General features: G+C 40.7%; 1 protein-coding gene across 1 annotated transcript; it reads right to left on the bottom strand.

Annotated features, from left to right (window-relative positions):
* Positions 1–3,737: 3,737 nt before the first annotated feature.
* LOC132612050 (uncharacterized) lies at positions 3,738–16,556 on the bottom strand. The gene is made up of 4 exons (XM_060326397.1): positions 16,038–16,556; positions 15,495–15,941; positions 15,154–15,396; positions 3,738–4,880 (listed from the first exon to the last, which is right to left on the bottom strand). The coding sequence occupies exons 1-4, from the start codon at positions 16,554–16,556 to the stop codon at positions 3,738–3,740; spliced, it is 2,352 nt and encodes a 783-aa protein (XP_060182380.1).
* Positions 16,557–16,868: the final 312 nt, after the last annotated feature.

Here is a 16,868-nt window from a genome sequence, read left to right as displayed (position 1 = left end):
TATACGAGGACATTAGTACAATTGTAGCGTATCAAGAATCGTGAGCTTGCTAGCTCGGAAGATCAAATCAATTGAAGGATATCATACTCTTACAGAAGATTTAGATGTTGGGCCAAAGAACCATGCCTTATGAAAGAAGGGTTAGCCTTACATATCTTTCCGTTACACTATTCTACACTTGCGCGTCCTCCTCCAATGCTAGCGTTTCTACCTTCATTGAAGTCATATTATCATTAGAATCAATAGCTAGCATATATGACTAAAGCTAGAGAAAATCGGACAGCATCTTCTCCATAACGTATCTCAACTCCCAAACGTCAATAATAAATTCACAATGCCATAACAATAGCCATTCCTCATTCATAATATCCATATTTCTAGACTTACATTCAATTCATCCATAACCATGGCCATAACACACACGGCGTCCATTTACATACATTTTTAATCTCACGTTCCCAACATCTTTTATATCATATGTACATCACAATACATCAAGACCCATAGCTCAATTCATACTATTTCCCAAAATGACACAATTCCATATTCATGACTCATTTTTCTATACTCTTCTACAATCCAAGTATTTCAACTCTTAACTACCTTAAACAACATAGAAATATCATGAATCTTACCTTAAATGTTGTAAGAACAAGCTTTAGTTGATAATACTCCACTTTGAGCAAAACCCTAGTTTATCTCCATTTGGATTCCTTGACCTTGGATGATCTTGATGGTTTTCTTACACTTGATTCCCTTGATTTATGTTGTTGATCACCAAATATCCTTGAATTCTTATGGAATATATGTAGAGAGAAGGGGTGTGATGCAGAAGTGAAATGAAATAAGCCTTGGTCCCCTTATTTAATGACTTAAAAATCTGATTTGAAGTGCACAGTGGTCGTAAACTTGGTTTACGGTCCGTATTCCAGTTTACGGAGCGTCCTTCGTGGTCGTATTTAATCATATCAGAACCAGAAACTCAGGCTGAAGCATGGTGATTTACGATCACGGTTTACGACCCGTAAACCACTTTACGATCCATATTTCAGGTCGTATTTAACCATTTGATCATTTGGCAGAAAGTTGATGTTTTGGAAGCTAAAATACGACATGGCAGTTTACGGACCATATACCACTTTACGGTCCGTATTTCACTTTACGACCAACTGGCCAGAATGCAAACCTGCAACTTTTCACATTTCCAAAACCTATAATTATTCATTATGGAGCATAACCTATATCTTATTGAAATTGCCTTTGGAATCTTACTTAGGGTCGTCAAATGCTATTTCTTACTCATGAAAACATCGGATACTAGTACTCCTCGCGGGTCCATTCACTTGGACAACAACGGAGGATTTTTCCGAGGTGTAACATTCTTCCCCCTCTAAGAACATTCGTCCTCGAATGTTAAAGTCTTCGGGGGTTCTATAAAAATTTCGCCAGAGTCTCCCCTATAATATGGTACTACCATCTTATCACAACAACCCATAATATCGATGCCTCATTGGGCCACAACACAATAGCATACAAATTTGGCCACACACGACCCAAAAAGCATAAAAGAAAACATACATACCTTAAAATCTTAACGTCTCATCTTGGATTTCTTCCACGGGCTGAAATAAATGCGGGTATCTGCATCGCATACTTTCTTCCGCTTCCCATGTCATTTCCTCTCGTTTAGTGCTTCCCCATAGAACCTTAACTGAGGCCGCTTCTTTGTTTCTGAGCCTCCGTACTTGCCTATCTAGTATGGCAATGGGCACTTCCTCATAAGTCAACTTTTCCGTCACTTGTACATAATTTATTGGCACAATCTTAGTAGGATCTCCTACACATTTCTGAAGCATCGAGACATGGAAAACTGGATAGACTGACTCCAAATCCAGAGGTAGATCTAATTCATAAGACACTTTGCCCACTTTACGCACAATCTCATAAGGCCCAATGTTTTTTTTAATAAAATCCACCATAAAGGTGGAAATTTATTGATAAAGAAAATATGTACATATCAATCCAAAAGTGATTGATCAAATAAATAAATGAACCAAAAACAGAAATGAAAAGGAAAGGAAAAGTGGAACATGGAGATACAGACTATGAATTTGAACAGAATATTAACAGCTATTCAAAAAAGTCTTGACTTGATAACATCTATCACACCTTCAAGTCTCACAGGTGGCATGTTTCAAATTGTTTGTATCATTCTTCAGGCATCTTCAAACTGTTGTGATCTTCTGTCCAAACCATCATCTATATGGGAGCCAAAACCACTTTCAAATCTGCATCAATGTCCGAGGAGAATACATCCTAGACTAGATATGTGTACTGTCCATACTAGTACATACAACATTTGAATTTGCATCTGTTGCTTATCAGTCTGCTGGTCATTGAAATCTGTCAATATTCAGCTTAATCTTTATCATGAGACCAGGTTTGTATAGTATTTGATCCATAATTATCACGGCCTGCTACTTTGATCATGTGTATCACAACATTTGAACTAAGGAATGAGCATGCCAAGCACACTAATACCACCCTAATACAGATGCTGCAAATACTCATAATCAGGTGACAAACTGTGCTAAGTGATGATATCAATCTGGTGCTTTATCTTGAATAGTTCTTATTCTCAAGTTTGGAATTCCTCTCTTCTCCAAATTCAAAATCCTCTTAGCTTGACTTGGAAATTCCTGAAAGTTATGAAAATGAACTGATCCTGCAAAACCAAAAACAAAGTTAGTTAAAAAATCAGCAAGCCCATTTCCTTCTCTATGTATATGCTCCACAGAAACTGTGTGATCAGCCATCATCCTCTTTATATCATCCACCAACATTGAGATACTCCAAGGAACCTTCCATTCATCATTTAGAATCATCTTCATGGTCATGGAATCTATCTCTATGATCACTGGAAAAAGCTGTTTTACCACACAGTGCCTCAGTCCCATTCTAATAGCCTCAGCCACAATATTTGTTCCATCTGCCAAAGTTTTTGCAGCTGCATACACCAGATCTCCCTTTTCATTTCTTATACAAAATGTAGCAGAACTTGGACCTGGATTTCCTTTAGCAGCTCCATCTGTATTGTACTTGTAAATTCCAGGTGCAGGTCTCCTCCATTCAATAATTCTACAAATGACAGTAGGCTTATATCCTTCAAAGAATTGAACCATCTGGTGCCATAGAGTTGGAATGTTCATCCCAGGGAACTGAAGTTTACATAACATATGAATGTTCATATTTATGCCATACAGCACTCTATTCAGATTCATATTTCCACTATGAAGCCTATTGTTTCTCCACTTCCATATTTCCCATACTATAAAAGCAGGCACTGCTTTGTATATGGTCTTCATTTTGAAATGGCATTTTGCTTCCCACCAACTTCTTATATCCTGTATGACCTGAACACAGTTCATGCTCAGTCCTGCCCCCATATTGAAGTATCTCCAGACCTTTGTAGCCAATTCCCCACATAGAAACATATGATTTATAGTCTCTATTTGAGCATTTTGACAGCAACAACACTTTGAGACTAATGGAATACCAATACTTGCCACCACTTCATCAATTGGGACTTTAAACTTCCACAATCTCCACATGAAGAATGAAATTTTAAAAGGCACCCCTTTAATCCACATATTCTGAAATGGCACTATCACATTAGCTTTTTGTCTCAGTAATTGCCATGCACTGCTTACTGTAAACTTGCTTGTGCTTGTCATCATCTACCAAGGTCTATCCCATTCATTTGATGCATACTTAATGTCAATTTCCTGAATTATATGCTGCACAATATCCTCAGGAAACAGCTGCATTAGTTTGCTGATATTCCATTTTCCATCTGTCATAAGTTCTGAAACATCTTCAACCTGCTCATTGATTTGCCAGGACTGAGGAACCACATAATTAAGAGCACCTAGCTTAGTCCAATTGTCAAACCAAATGTTTGAACTTCCAATCTTTGGCTCCCACCATATTTCCTGTTCTATACTTTCCCTTGCCTCCAACATCATCTTCCAGACTTGTGACCCTTCCTTCCATTGAACCACTTGAGGAATTTGTTTTTTACAGTATTTATTCCACATGAAATTATCCCAAAGAGAGCTAGTGGTTCTAAACTTCCACCAGAGTTTAGCACATAGAGCTTTGGATGTGTCATAGATAGACTTGAAACCCAAACCACCTTCATGTTTGGGAATGCACATGTTTAACCAAGCTGCCCAGTGTCTGCATCTTCCATCCTCCTTATTATTCCAAAAGAACCCGGCAAAGATCCTATGTAGTTCCTTTATAACACATTTAGGAGGTCTTATAGCAGATAAAACATGAATTGGAATACTTTGAATCACACTAGTGATCAACACTGCTTTTCCTCCATAGGATAGTAACTTGCCCTTCCAAGTTTGTAACCTGTCTTTGATTTTCTTCAATAATTCAGTATAATCCACCTTCCTTTTTCTGGCATGAGTAATGGGAACTCCAAGATATGTAAAAGGAAAGTGTCCTCTCACAAATCCTGTTATTGTTTCTACCTGCTCACTTAACTCCTGTGATACCTTGCTGAACAAATAGAAAGAACTTTTTCTCTTATTTATCATCTGTCCAGATACTTTCTCATATTCCTGAAGAATGTCCATGATCATCTGCAAAGATTGGCTATCAGCTGATGAGAAAATGATTGTATCATCTACATATGCCAGATGATTCAGATCAGCACTCCACTTTGGCATCCCATATCCCACAAAACTAGACTGATCAAACAAAGAATTTAAGGCCCTTGAAAGAACTTCTGCAGCAATGATGAAGAGAGCAGGAGAAATTGGATCTCCTTGCTTGAAACCCCTTGTAGAATGAAAGAAACCATGTGCCTGGCCATTTAAAAGAACTGAATACCAATTATTTGCCAACAGCCTCCATATCAGATCAATGAAGAATAGAGAAAATCCCATTTTCCTATGACTTTACAGAGATATAACCATGAGACCCTATCATATGCTTTTCCCATATCAAGCTTAATTACAACATTTGCTGGTTTTCCCCTTGTCACGACCCAGCTAGGGGGCCGCGACGAGCACCCGGTGCTACCCCACCCGGGCACCCCCTTATCGTACATAACATAACATCTAAGTGAACCATAAGTCAATTCGTGCTTTTCTTATTGTTAATCATATTGATCCCATTAGACGACCATCATCATTTAACATATCATAGGCATCTACGCCACATCATAAGTACAAGGCTGACGTGGCTAACAAAAGATATACAAAACATGTGACGACATGGCCGAACATCTCTACCCACATACACGTGACTACGAGCCTCTAAGAGTATGACATATCGTATGAGCGGGACAGGACCCCGCTATGCCCATAATTATATACACAAAAGAATAAGTACCCAAAAGCTACGGCTCCGAAAGAAATGGAGCTTTACTATGCAATCTCTGAATAAGCAGCTATGGATCAAATTTGTCTCCCTGTGCACCTGCGGGCATGACGCAGCGTCTACAAACAAAATGATGTCAGTACGAAGAATGTACCGAGTATGCAAAGCATGATCAACATCAATATAGAAGCATAATAGATATCATATGAAATAGCATAGGAGGGGAGACAGTAATATCATCATCATCATGTCGCTTACTTGCATACATCGTCGTTCGTATCCCATAATAATAGCCATACCCCTTTGTGTTCATATTCGTATACATGCCCTTACTAAGTCTTATCACACTCATATTCATATTATATACATGGTCATATCATATACATAGTATTTACATAGCATACCCAACCTCGTAGGATCGGTGTGTCATACATACTTGGCCAACCAAGGCTCAAGATCATATATACCTGGCCCTACCAAGGCGTCAAGGTTATCCGTACCATCTGCAGAGGTGTGCGCGCGTTTCGTAATCGTATACATACTTTATACATAGTCATATACATATAGTCTTACCCGACATCATAAGCTCGGGGTCTTATCATAACCCTTCATAGGCATACATATACATATATCATAGCTCGTAAGCATCTCTAATCTCGTTTTACTCTCATCATCATTACTATCCTCATCATTATCGTTACATCTACATTATAGACTTACTCGTCATACGAGGAACATAGTATAATCATAGTACATATCAAGGGTCGTGAGCTTATGAGCTCGGAATGTCAACCATGTGAAGACAACATACTCATATAGAGGAATTAGGAATTTGGCCAAGAACCATGCCTTATGAAAGAAGGGTTACCCTCGCATACCTTTCCGTCGAACTATTCTACACTTGCACGTTCCCTTCCAATGCTAGCGTTTATACCTTCATTAATATCATAACAATGGCCATTAGTCATTCACATCATCCACATTATCTAGATTTCTCAATTTGCTTCTAATTATCCCATATTTATGGTCATGACCTCCAACTTCGTCCATTCGTCTAAAGTGTCGAGTTCATGATCTTAGTACCATTTTTAATACATTCATATCGTAACACAATAACATTCATAACTCAATTCAAACTATTTCTCAAGATGTCACTATTCTTCATTCATGACCTAGTTGACCACATTTTTTACAATCCATGTATTTTAATTCTCCAATACCTTAAACATCATGTAAAAATCATGAATCTTACCTTAGAAGTTGTAGGAACAAGCTTTGGTTGATAATACTCCTCTTTGAGCAAAACCCTAGTTTTTCTCCATTTGGATTTCTTGACTTGGATGGTCCTTGATGATTCCCTTATCCTTGATTCACTTGTCTTAATGTTATTGATGGCTCATAATCCTTGAAAACTCATATAATAAATGTAGAGAGAAGTTTTAGAGAGAAGTGGTGTAATGTTGTAATGAAATAAGACAAGTCTTGATCCTCATATTTAATGAATTGAAAAATCTGTGCTGGGTGAACAGTGGTCGTCCATGGAGGGTTACGGCCCGTATTCCACTATACGGCTCGTCCTCCATGGGCGTATTTAACCATTTCCAGAACCAGAAGCTGGGCTGCCTTCATGGTGGTTTACGACCATGGTTTACGGGCCGTAAATCACTTTACGGTTCGTCCACCTGGTCGTGTTTTACCATTTCTTGACTGGGTAGAAATTTGAAACCTTGCATGGCAGTTTACGATTGCCAGTTTACGGACCGTATTGCACTTTACGGTCCGTATTTTGCAAAATACGACCACTGGGCAGTTGTAATTCTGCAACTTCCCATATTTCTTAGACTTCTCATTTTAATCACCCCCGTCCATGCACATGCATTGCTCACCTTGTATCTCATCCTATCTTAGCCAACTTCCTCGTCTCACATCGGATACTTTCGAAATCTCGCATAAGGTCATCAACGTCGTTTCTTGCTCATGGACATCATGCACTCATATTCATCACTAGTTCATTCTCTAGCATACCAACGGAAAGTTTTCCGAGGTGTAACATTCTACCCCCCTTAGGAACATTCGTCCTCGAATGTTAAAGGCTTGGGGAATTCTATAAAAATTTTGCCAGAGTCTCCTCTGTAATGTGGCACTACCACCCTGTCACAACAACCCACAATAACAATGCCTCACAGGGCAATAATACAACAACACTAGAAATTTGGCCACACACGACCTAAATGTATAAAAGGAAAACATGCATACCTTATGATTTTGACGTCTCATCTTGCACTTCTTCCAAGGGATGAAATAAACGTGGGTATTTGGATCGCATATTCTCTTCCGCTTCCCATGTCATTTCCTTTCGATTGTTATTTCTCCACAGAACTTTAATTGAGGCCACTTCTTTGTTTCTAAGCCTCCGTACTTGCCTATCTAATATGGCAATGGGTATTTCATCATAAGTTAGCTTTTCTGTCACTTGAATATCAGTCAGTGGGACGATCCTCGTAGGATCTCCAACACACTTCCGAAGCATCGAGACATGAAATACTGGATGGACTGAATCCAAATCTAGAGGTAGATCTAGCTCATAGGCCACTTTGCCTATTTTGCGCACAATCTCATAGGGTCCGATATACCGGGGCCTGAGCTTCCCCTTTTTGCAAAATCTGATAATGCCTTTCATTCGCGACACTTTCAAGAATACTCAATCCTTAACTTGGAACTCTAAGTCCCTTCGACGATTATCCGCATAGGACTTCTGGCGACTTTGAGCCGCTAATAACCGATCTTGTATAAGCTTGACTTTCTCTATAGCTTGCTGGACCAAATCTGGCCCTATCAACTTGGCCTCTCCAGTTTCGAACCACCCAATCAGGGTTCTACACTTTCTCCCATATAAAGCCTCATACGGCGCCATTGGAATGCTAGAATGATAACTGTTATTGTAAGCAAACTCAATGAGTGGCAAATGGTCATCCCAATTTCCTCCGAAATCTATCATGCATGCCTGTAACATATCTTCAGGAGTCTGAATAGTACGTTCAGCTTGCCCATCGGTCTGGGGGTGAAATGCCGTGCTAAGGCACACTTGGGTCCCTAAACCCTCTTGGAAAGACCCCCAAAACTTAGTTGTGAACTGAGTTCCTCTATCGGAGATAATAGATACTGAAACACCATGGAGTTTCACTATCTCTTTAAGATAAAGCTTTGCATAATCTTCTGCCACATAGGTCGTCCGGACCGGTAAGAAATGAGCTGACTTTGTGAGTCTATCCACAATCACCCATATGGAATCATACTTACGTCGAGAACGGGGTAACCCTGTAATGAAATTCATATTGATCACTTCCCACTTCCAAGTTGGGATTTCTATAGCTTGCAATAATCCACCCGGCTTTTGGTGCTCGATTTTCACCTGTTGACAATTAGGACATTGAGCCACGAATTCCGCTATATCTTTCTTCATACCATTCCACCAACATACAGACTTAAGATCATGATACATTTTCGTCGCTCCAGGGTGAATGGAGTAACGGGAACAATGAGCTTCTCTCAAAGTCTGATGGTGTAGTCCTGCCACATCGGGAACACATAACCTGCCTCGACATCGAAGAACTCCGTCTTCCGAAATGTCAAATGATGACTCCTCCTTCTGAGGGAGTGTATCTCTGTACTGCATTAGCATGGGATCCTCATATTGTCGCTCTTTTAATTCCGCTACTAACGATGAAACTGCTGAATTGTGAATAGTAGCTCCGCTGCTACCTGAGTCCACCACTCGGACTCCTAGGCTAGCTAACTGCTGAAGATCACAGGCCATCTCTTTCTTTTCTGGTCGTACATCACTTAGACTTCCCATGGATCTGCGGCTAAGAGCGTCAGCCATAACGTTAGCCTTTCCTGGGTGATACAAGATAACAACATCGTAATACTTTAGCAACTCCAACCATCGTCGTTGCCGCAAATTCAACTCTTTCTGCTTGAAGATGTACTGGAGACTCTTATGATCTGTATAAATATCCACGTGGACACCATATAAGTAATGTCTCCATATCTTTAAAGCATGGACCACCGCGGACAATTCTAAGTCATGGGTAGGATAATTCTGCTCATGTTTCCGTAATTGTCTAGAAGCATACGCAATCACCTTACCATTTTGCATCAATACACAGCCTAGCCCGACTCCTGAAGCATCACAATAAATAACATATCCTTCCAATCCCTCTAGAAGTGTCAAGACTGGGGCTGAAGTCAGTCGGTCTTTCAACTCTTGGAAACTACGCTCGCAAGCATCTGTCCATTGAAACTTAGCTGACTTCTGAGTCAACTTGGTGAGCGGTGCAGAAATAGAAGAGAAACCCTCAACAAATCTTCTGTAATAACCTGCTAAGCCCAAAAAGCTACGAACCTCCGTAGGGGTCATGGGCCTTGGCCAAGTCTTCACTGCCTCAATCTTTTGGCTATCTACTCGAATACCGTCAGCTGCAACAATGTGGCCCAGAAATGTCACTGAGTTCAACCAAAACTCGCATTTGGAAAACTTCGCGAATAACTCTCGAGCTCGAAGAACTCCAAGGACAATTCGCAAATGATCCGCATGCTCGTCCTCGGATCTAGAATACACTAAGATGTCGTCGATGAATACAATTACAAATAGATCTAGAAAAGGTATGAATACATTGTTCATTAGGTCCATAAACACTGCCGGTGCATTAGTTAACCCGAACGACATCACTCGGAACTCAAAATGACCGAATCTTGTTCTGAAAGCTGTCTTAGGGATATATTTCTCCCTAACTCTTACTTGGTGATACCCGAATCTCAAATCGATCTTTGCAAACCACTTGGCACCTTACAATTGATCAAATAGAGTACATTTGTTCTTAATCGTCACCTTATTTAATTCCCGATAATCAATGCACATTCTCAAAGAGTCATCCTTCTTCCGGACGAACAATACGGGTGCTCCCCACAGGGATGAACTAGGCCTAATGAAGCCTTTATCAAGCAAGTCTTTCAATTACTCCTTCAACTCTTTCAGTTCTACGGGCGCCATTCTATAGGGAGGAATAGATATGGGTTTAGTGTCTAGCAACACATCAATCGCAAAATCAATCTGCCGCTCGGGAGGAAGGCCTGGAAGCTCTTCCGGGAACACATCCGGAAATTCATTCACTACTAGAACTGATTGAAGAGTCGGCGACTCAGCTTCTACATCTTGAACTTGCAGTAGGTGATAGATACACCCTTTCGTGATCATCTTCCTTGCCTTTAGATAGGAAATAAACCTACCTTTTGGTGATGCCGCATTCCCTTTCCATTCTAAGACTGGTTCTCCCGGAAACTGGAAACGAACCATCTTCATTCTACAATCAACATTGGCATAACAAGAAGCCAACCAATCCATGCCCATAATAACGTCAAAATATACCATTTCTAGCTCATGCAAATCAATCATAGTACGACGATCACAAATCACAATCACACAATTCCTATATACTCGGCTAGCTATTACCGAGTCACCCACGGGTGTAGACACCTCAAAGGGTTTGATAGACTCCGGCTCAATTATAAATCGACCCGCAATATATGGAGTAACATATGATAGTGTGGAGCCCGGATCAATCAAAGCATATACATCATGAGAGAATACCGATAATATACCTGTGACCACGTCAGGAGAAGACTCAAGATCTTGGCGTCCAGCCAAAGCATAAATACGGTGCTGAGAACCGCTAGTACTGGGAGCTCTGCCCCTACCTCTACCATGGCCGACTGGCACATGTGAACCTGGCCCCGTAGGGCGTACAGATGCTGAAGATCCGGCTACCGACCCTGATGGCTGGGTCCTACCTCTACCATGTACTGAGGGGCAATCACGCATAATATGGCCTGGCCGACCACATGAATAGCAATCATCTGAACCAAATCGGCCTCGACCCCAATGCATCTTCCCACACTGGGAACACGGTGGTACGGGTGGCCTTGACTGGCCCAAATCACCTCTGAACTGAGGTCCTGTATAACTCGGACTCGACCCTGAACGAGCAAATCTATCAAGGCCCTGGCCTGAAAACCGTGGAGGTGGACTGGTCATAGAATAGCCTGAATGGCTTGGAAGCTGCTGTCTGTGTCCACCCCTGGACTCGCTCCTCGAACCTGAAGGTCTAGCTCTCTTGCTATGTCCCCTATTTTGCTCACGTTCATTTCTCCCCTGCTGTAGATGTTCCTCTAATTCCTGAGCATGTGCCTGAATGCGTGCAATATCCATGTCATCCTGAAGGGACGCAGTTAAGCATTTATCCATCAAGTGTGGCCCTAGGCCTTTCACAAACCGGTGCACCCGATCGCCCATATCCGCTACCATGGCCGAAGCATACCTAGCCAAGGAATTGAAGCGGAGACTATACTCTGTAGCACTCATGCTACCTTGCCTCAGATTCAAGAATTTATCGGCCCTAGCTCGCCGAATTTCTGGGGGCATATAATGACCAAGAAAAGCATCAACAAACTCTTGCCATACCGGTGGAGGTGCATTGGCTCCCCGCGAAGCCATCCAAACCGTATACCACTGGATTGAGACATCCCTCAATCTATATGACGCTAGCTCCACCGATTCGGTGTCTGAAGCATGTATCAACCGGAGCGTCCATAGCATACCATCAATAAAGTCCTGGGGATCCTCCTCCAGTTTCGACCCAAAGAATTCCGAGGGTTTCAAAGCAATGAACTCTACCTCTGAGTCTGGGCTGCAACCAACTGAGTCAACAAATTAATGGCCTCTTTGACATCTTGACCCGAAGCGTTTGGTGGAGGAGCTGGAGGTGCAGGAGCTGGGGCTGAGGCTTCCTCACGCTCCTCAGTAATAGGCACTGTCTGGGAAGACTGAGATTGAGCCGCACTCTGGGACTCATCTTTCTCTACTACTGGTGGCGGTACTCTTTCAGCCCGCTTTTCTGCCACCCTCTTGCCCTTTTGGGCTGCTGTAGCCTTTTTCTTTTTAGGCATCTCTGAAATACACAACACACGATTAAGGAACAAGAATTTCTTACACCCTAGCTCTATCGCACGATTCTTATGAAGAAACAAGGTCATATATTCCTACAATGTCCGCAGCTTCTTGTTTATAAGTGTGGCGTGCAACACACCCATAACCAAGACTCTACTAGACACGGCTCGTAGACACATCCTAGGACTGAACTACTCTGATACCACTTTTGTCACGACCCGGCTAGGGGGCAGCGACGAGCACCCGGTGCTACCCCACCCGGGCACCCCCTTATCGTACATAACATAACATCTAGGTGAACTATAAGTCAATTCGTGCTTTTCTTATCATTAATCATATTGATCCCATTAGACGACCATCATCATTTAACATATCATAGGCATCTACGCCACATCATAAGTACAAGGCCGATGTGGCTAACAAAAGATATACAAAAAATGGGCCGACATGGCCGAACATCTCTACCCACATACACATGATTACGAGCCTCTAAGAGTATGGCATATCGTATGAGCGGGACAGGACCCCGCTATGCCCATAATTATAGACACAAAAGAATAAGTACCCAAAAGCTACGGCTCCGAAAGAAATGGAGCTCTACTATGCAATCTCTGAATAAGCAGCTATGGATCAAGTCTGTCTCCCTGTGCACCTGCGGGCATGACGCAGCGTCTACAAACAAAAGGACGTCAGTACGAAGAATGTAGTGAGTATGCAAAGCATGATCAACATCAATATAGAAGCATAATAGATATCATATGAAATAGCATAGGAGGGGAGACAATAATATCATCATCATCATGTCGCTTACTTGCATACATCGTCGTTCGTATCCCATAATAATAGCCATACCCCTTTGTGTTCATATTCGTATACATGCCCTTACTAAGTCTTATCACACTCATATTCATATTATATACATGGTCATATCATATACATAGTATTTACATAGCATACCCAACCTCGTAGGATCGGTGTGTCATACATACTTGGCCAACCAAGGCTCAAGATCATATATACCTGGCCCTACCAAGGCGTCAAGGTTATCCGTACCATCTGCAGAGGTGTGTGCGCATTTCGTAATCGTATACATACTTTATACATAGTCATATACATATAGTCTTACCCGGCATCATAAGCTCGGGGTCTTATCATAGCCCTTCATAGGCATACATATACATATATAATAGCTCGTAAGCATCTCTAATCTTGTTTTACTCTCATCATCATTACTATCCTCATCATTATCGTTACATCTACATTATAGACTTACTCGTCATACGAGGAACATAGTATAATCTTAGTACATATCAAGGGTCGTGAGCTTATGAGCTCGGAATGTCAACCATGTGAAGACAACATACTCATATAGAGGAATTAGGAATTTGGCCAAGAACCATGCCTTATGAAAGAAGGGTTACCCTCACATACCTCTCCGTCGAACTATTCTACACTTGCACGTTCCCTTCCAATGCTAGCGTTTATACCTTCATTAATATCATAACAATGGCCATTAGTCATTCACATCATCCACATTATCTAGATTTCTCAATTTGCTTCTAATTCTCCCATATTTATGGTCATGACCTCCAACTTCGTCCATTCGTCTAAAGTGTCGAGTTCATGATCTTAGTACCATTTTTAATACATTCATATTGTAACACAACAACATTCATAACTCAATTCAGACTATTTCTCAAGATGTCACTATTTATCATTCATGACCTAGTTGACCACATTTTCTACAATCCATGTATTTTAATTCTCCAATACCTTAAACATCATGTAAAAATCATGAATCTTACCTTAGAAGTTGTAGGAACAAGCTTTGGTTGATAATACTCCTCTTTGAGCAAAACCCTAGTTTTTCTCCATTTGAATTTCTTGACTTGGATGGTCCTTGATGATTCCCTTATCCTTGATTCACTTGTCTTAATGTTAATGATGGCTCATAATCCTTGAAAACTCATATAATAAATGTAGAGAGAAGTTTTAGAGAGAAGTGGTGTAATGTTGTAATGAAATAAGACAAGTCTTGATCCTCATATTTAATGAATTGAAAAATCTGTGCTGGGTGAACAGTGGTCGTCCATGGAGGTTTACGGCCCGTATTCCACTATACGGCTCGTCCTTCATGGGCGTAATTAACCATTTCCAGAACCAGAAGCTGGGCTGCCTTCATGGTGGTTTACGACCATGGTTTACGGGCCGTAAATCACTTTACGGTCCGTCCACCTAGTCGTATTTAACCATTTCCTCGGCTGGCAGACAGTTGAAACCTTGCATGGCAGTTTACGACTGCCAGTTTACGGACCGCATTGCACTTTACGGTCCGTATTTTGCAATATACGACCACTGGGCAGTTGCAATTCTGCAACTTCCCATATTTCTTAGACTTCTCATTTTAATCACCCCCGTCCATGCACATGCATTGATCACCTTGTATCTCATCTTATCTTAGCCAACTTCCTCGTCTCACATGGATACTTTCGAAATCTCGCCTAAGGTCATCAACGTCGTTTCTTGCTCATGGACATCATGCACTCATATTCATCACTAGTTCATTCTCTAGCGTACCAACGGAAAATTTTCAGAGGTGTAACACCCCTCTTCCTTATATCAGTAACAATTTCCTGTGTCAACAACACATTCTCAATTATATTTCTGCCCTTTACAAAACCAGACTGATTTGACGATATCACCCTTGTAAGTAGCTTATCTAGTCTATCATGCACTACTCTGGATATGACCTTATTGATAAAATTACTAAGACTTATAGGCCTCATATCAGAGAATGTTTCAACAACATTCTTCTTTGGCAGTAAAACCAGATGTGTGTGAGTTATTGATTTTGGAAGAGTTTGTCCTTCAAAGAAAGCTTTAACCACACTATATACATCTGCCTTTATCACCTCCCAACACTTTTGATAAAATATACCAGAAAAACCATCAGGACCACAGGAACTATCTCCATTTAATTCAAATACAGCCATCTGTACTTTCTCCATGGTAGGTTGCTCAGCAAGTAAAAATTATCATCCTCTCTGATAAGCTCTTGAATGTGATTAAGTATTGGTGAGTCTTCACTAACCTCCTCATGAGTAAATTGCTTGTGGAAAAAATTGACAGCTTGTGCAGCAACACTATCAACATCCTCAAGCCAATTACCATAATTATCTTTTATCCTCCTGATCTGAATTCTCTTTCTTCTTCCTTTTACCAGGCTATGGAAATATCTTGTATTCTTGTCACCTTCAGAAAAGCAGTCCATCCTGGCTTTTTGCCTCAAGAATTCTTCCTCATAATGAAGATATAGTTTAAGTTCTGCCTGTGCCCTTTGCATGACCATTCTATTTTCTTCTGATGGATTTTCTTCAAACAGCTGCTCTTTAATCTTAACTATTTCCTCTCTTATAACAAGCTGTTTAAAAATGTCCCCAAAAGTCGTCTTACTCCAAGTACTTAAGGCAGTTTTCAGTTTCTTCATCTTGAGCTTAAATGACAGAAATGCATCATCAGTTAAGACTGTATCCCATTGCTGCTTAACAAAATCAAGAAACTTATCATGTTCCACCCAGAATTTGAGAAATCTGAAAGGTTTGATGAACTTTTGCACTTGATCTCCACATGATACAAGTAATGGTGCATGATCAGAACTAGTCCTTAACAAATGTTCCGCTTCTAATTGTCCAAACCAATTCTGAAAGATATCATTATAAAGCATCCTATCCAATCTCTTAAATATACAGTCATTAGCAGCCCTACCATTCCACCAAGTGAAAGGACTCCTTTTGAAAGGAATCTCATGTAGTTCACAAGAATTCAAACAAAAGGCAAAATCTTCATATTCTTGTGGCCAAACTGGTTGACCTCTTATTTTTTCTTCTTGATTCAATAAAACATTGAAGTCTCCACCAACCAGCCAGAGAGATGTCATATTACTAGCTAAGAGGTATAGATTGTCCCACAACTGCAGTCTCTCCACTTCAGAACATTTAGCATACACCATTGTGACCACCATATCCTTACTATAATCTTGGAACTGCAGCTTTACAGTAATAGATTGCTCAGTATCCAATAGAATCTCAACATCTACATTATGTTGAACAAAGAACCAGATTTTTCCATTACAGTTGGAACCAGCATAAGGCATTCCAAGTTTCCTTCTGTATTTCTAAATTTGCCTCTGATGTTGAAAAGGTTCCATCAGAGCTATCAAAAAGAACTTGTGATGCTTATGTAACATTTGAACTCTATGAAATACTTGTTGGGACTTGACTGATCTTATTGTCACGACCCAACCCCATGGGCCGCGACTGGTATCCTAACTGGATACCCATACGTACTTACCTAACAGATGTGGCGTACCAAACAACTTATTCATTTTAGACATACATTGATTCTGACTGATATAAATACAACGCACGGAAATATACGAACACATAAACACACTTAGACTTACACA

Source organism: Lycium barbarum, chromosome 1 (genome assembly GCF_019175385.1).
Source record: "Lycium barbarum isolate Lr01 chromosome 1, ASM1917538v2, whole genome shotgun sequence".
Taxonomy (NCBI): Eukaryota; Viridiplantae; Streptophyta; class Magnoliopsida; order Solanales; family Solanaceae; genus Lycium; species Lycium barbarum.
This window is presented reverse-complemented; position numbering and strand designations above follow the sequence as displayed.

Excerpts from the sequence above, each read along its gene's own strand:
- LOC132612050 (XM_060326397.1), bottom strand. The coding sequence starts at position 16,556 with ATGCCTTATGCTGGTTCCAACTGTAATGGAAAAATCTGGTTCTTTGTT. Across the intron at positions 15,397-15,494 it reads AGCAATTTACTCATGAGGAG|ATGGCTGTATTTGAATTAAA; the intron begins GTTAGTGAAGAC and ends GAGAAAGTACAG. Across the intron at positions 4,881-15,153 it reads TTAGTAATTTTATCAATAAG|GCACATGGTTTCTTTCATTC; the intron begins GTCATATCCAGA and ends TTAAATGGCCAG.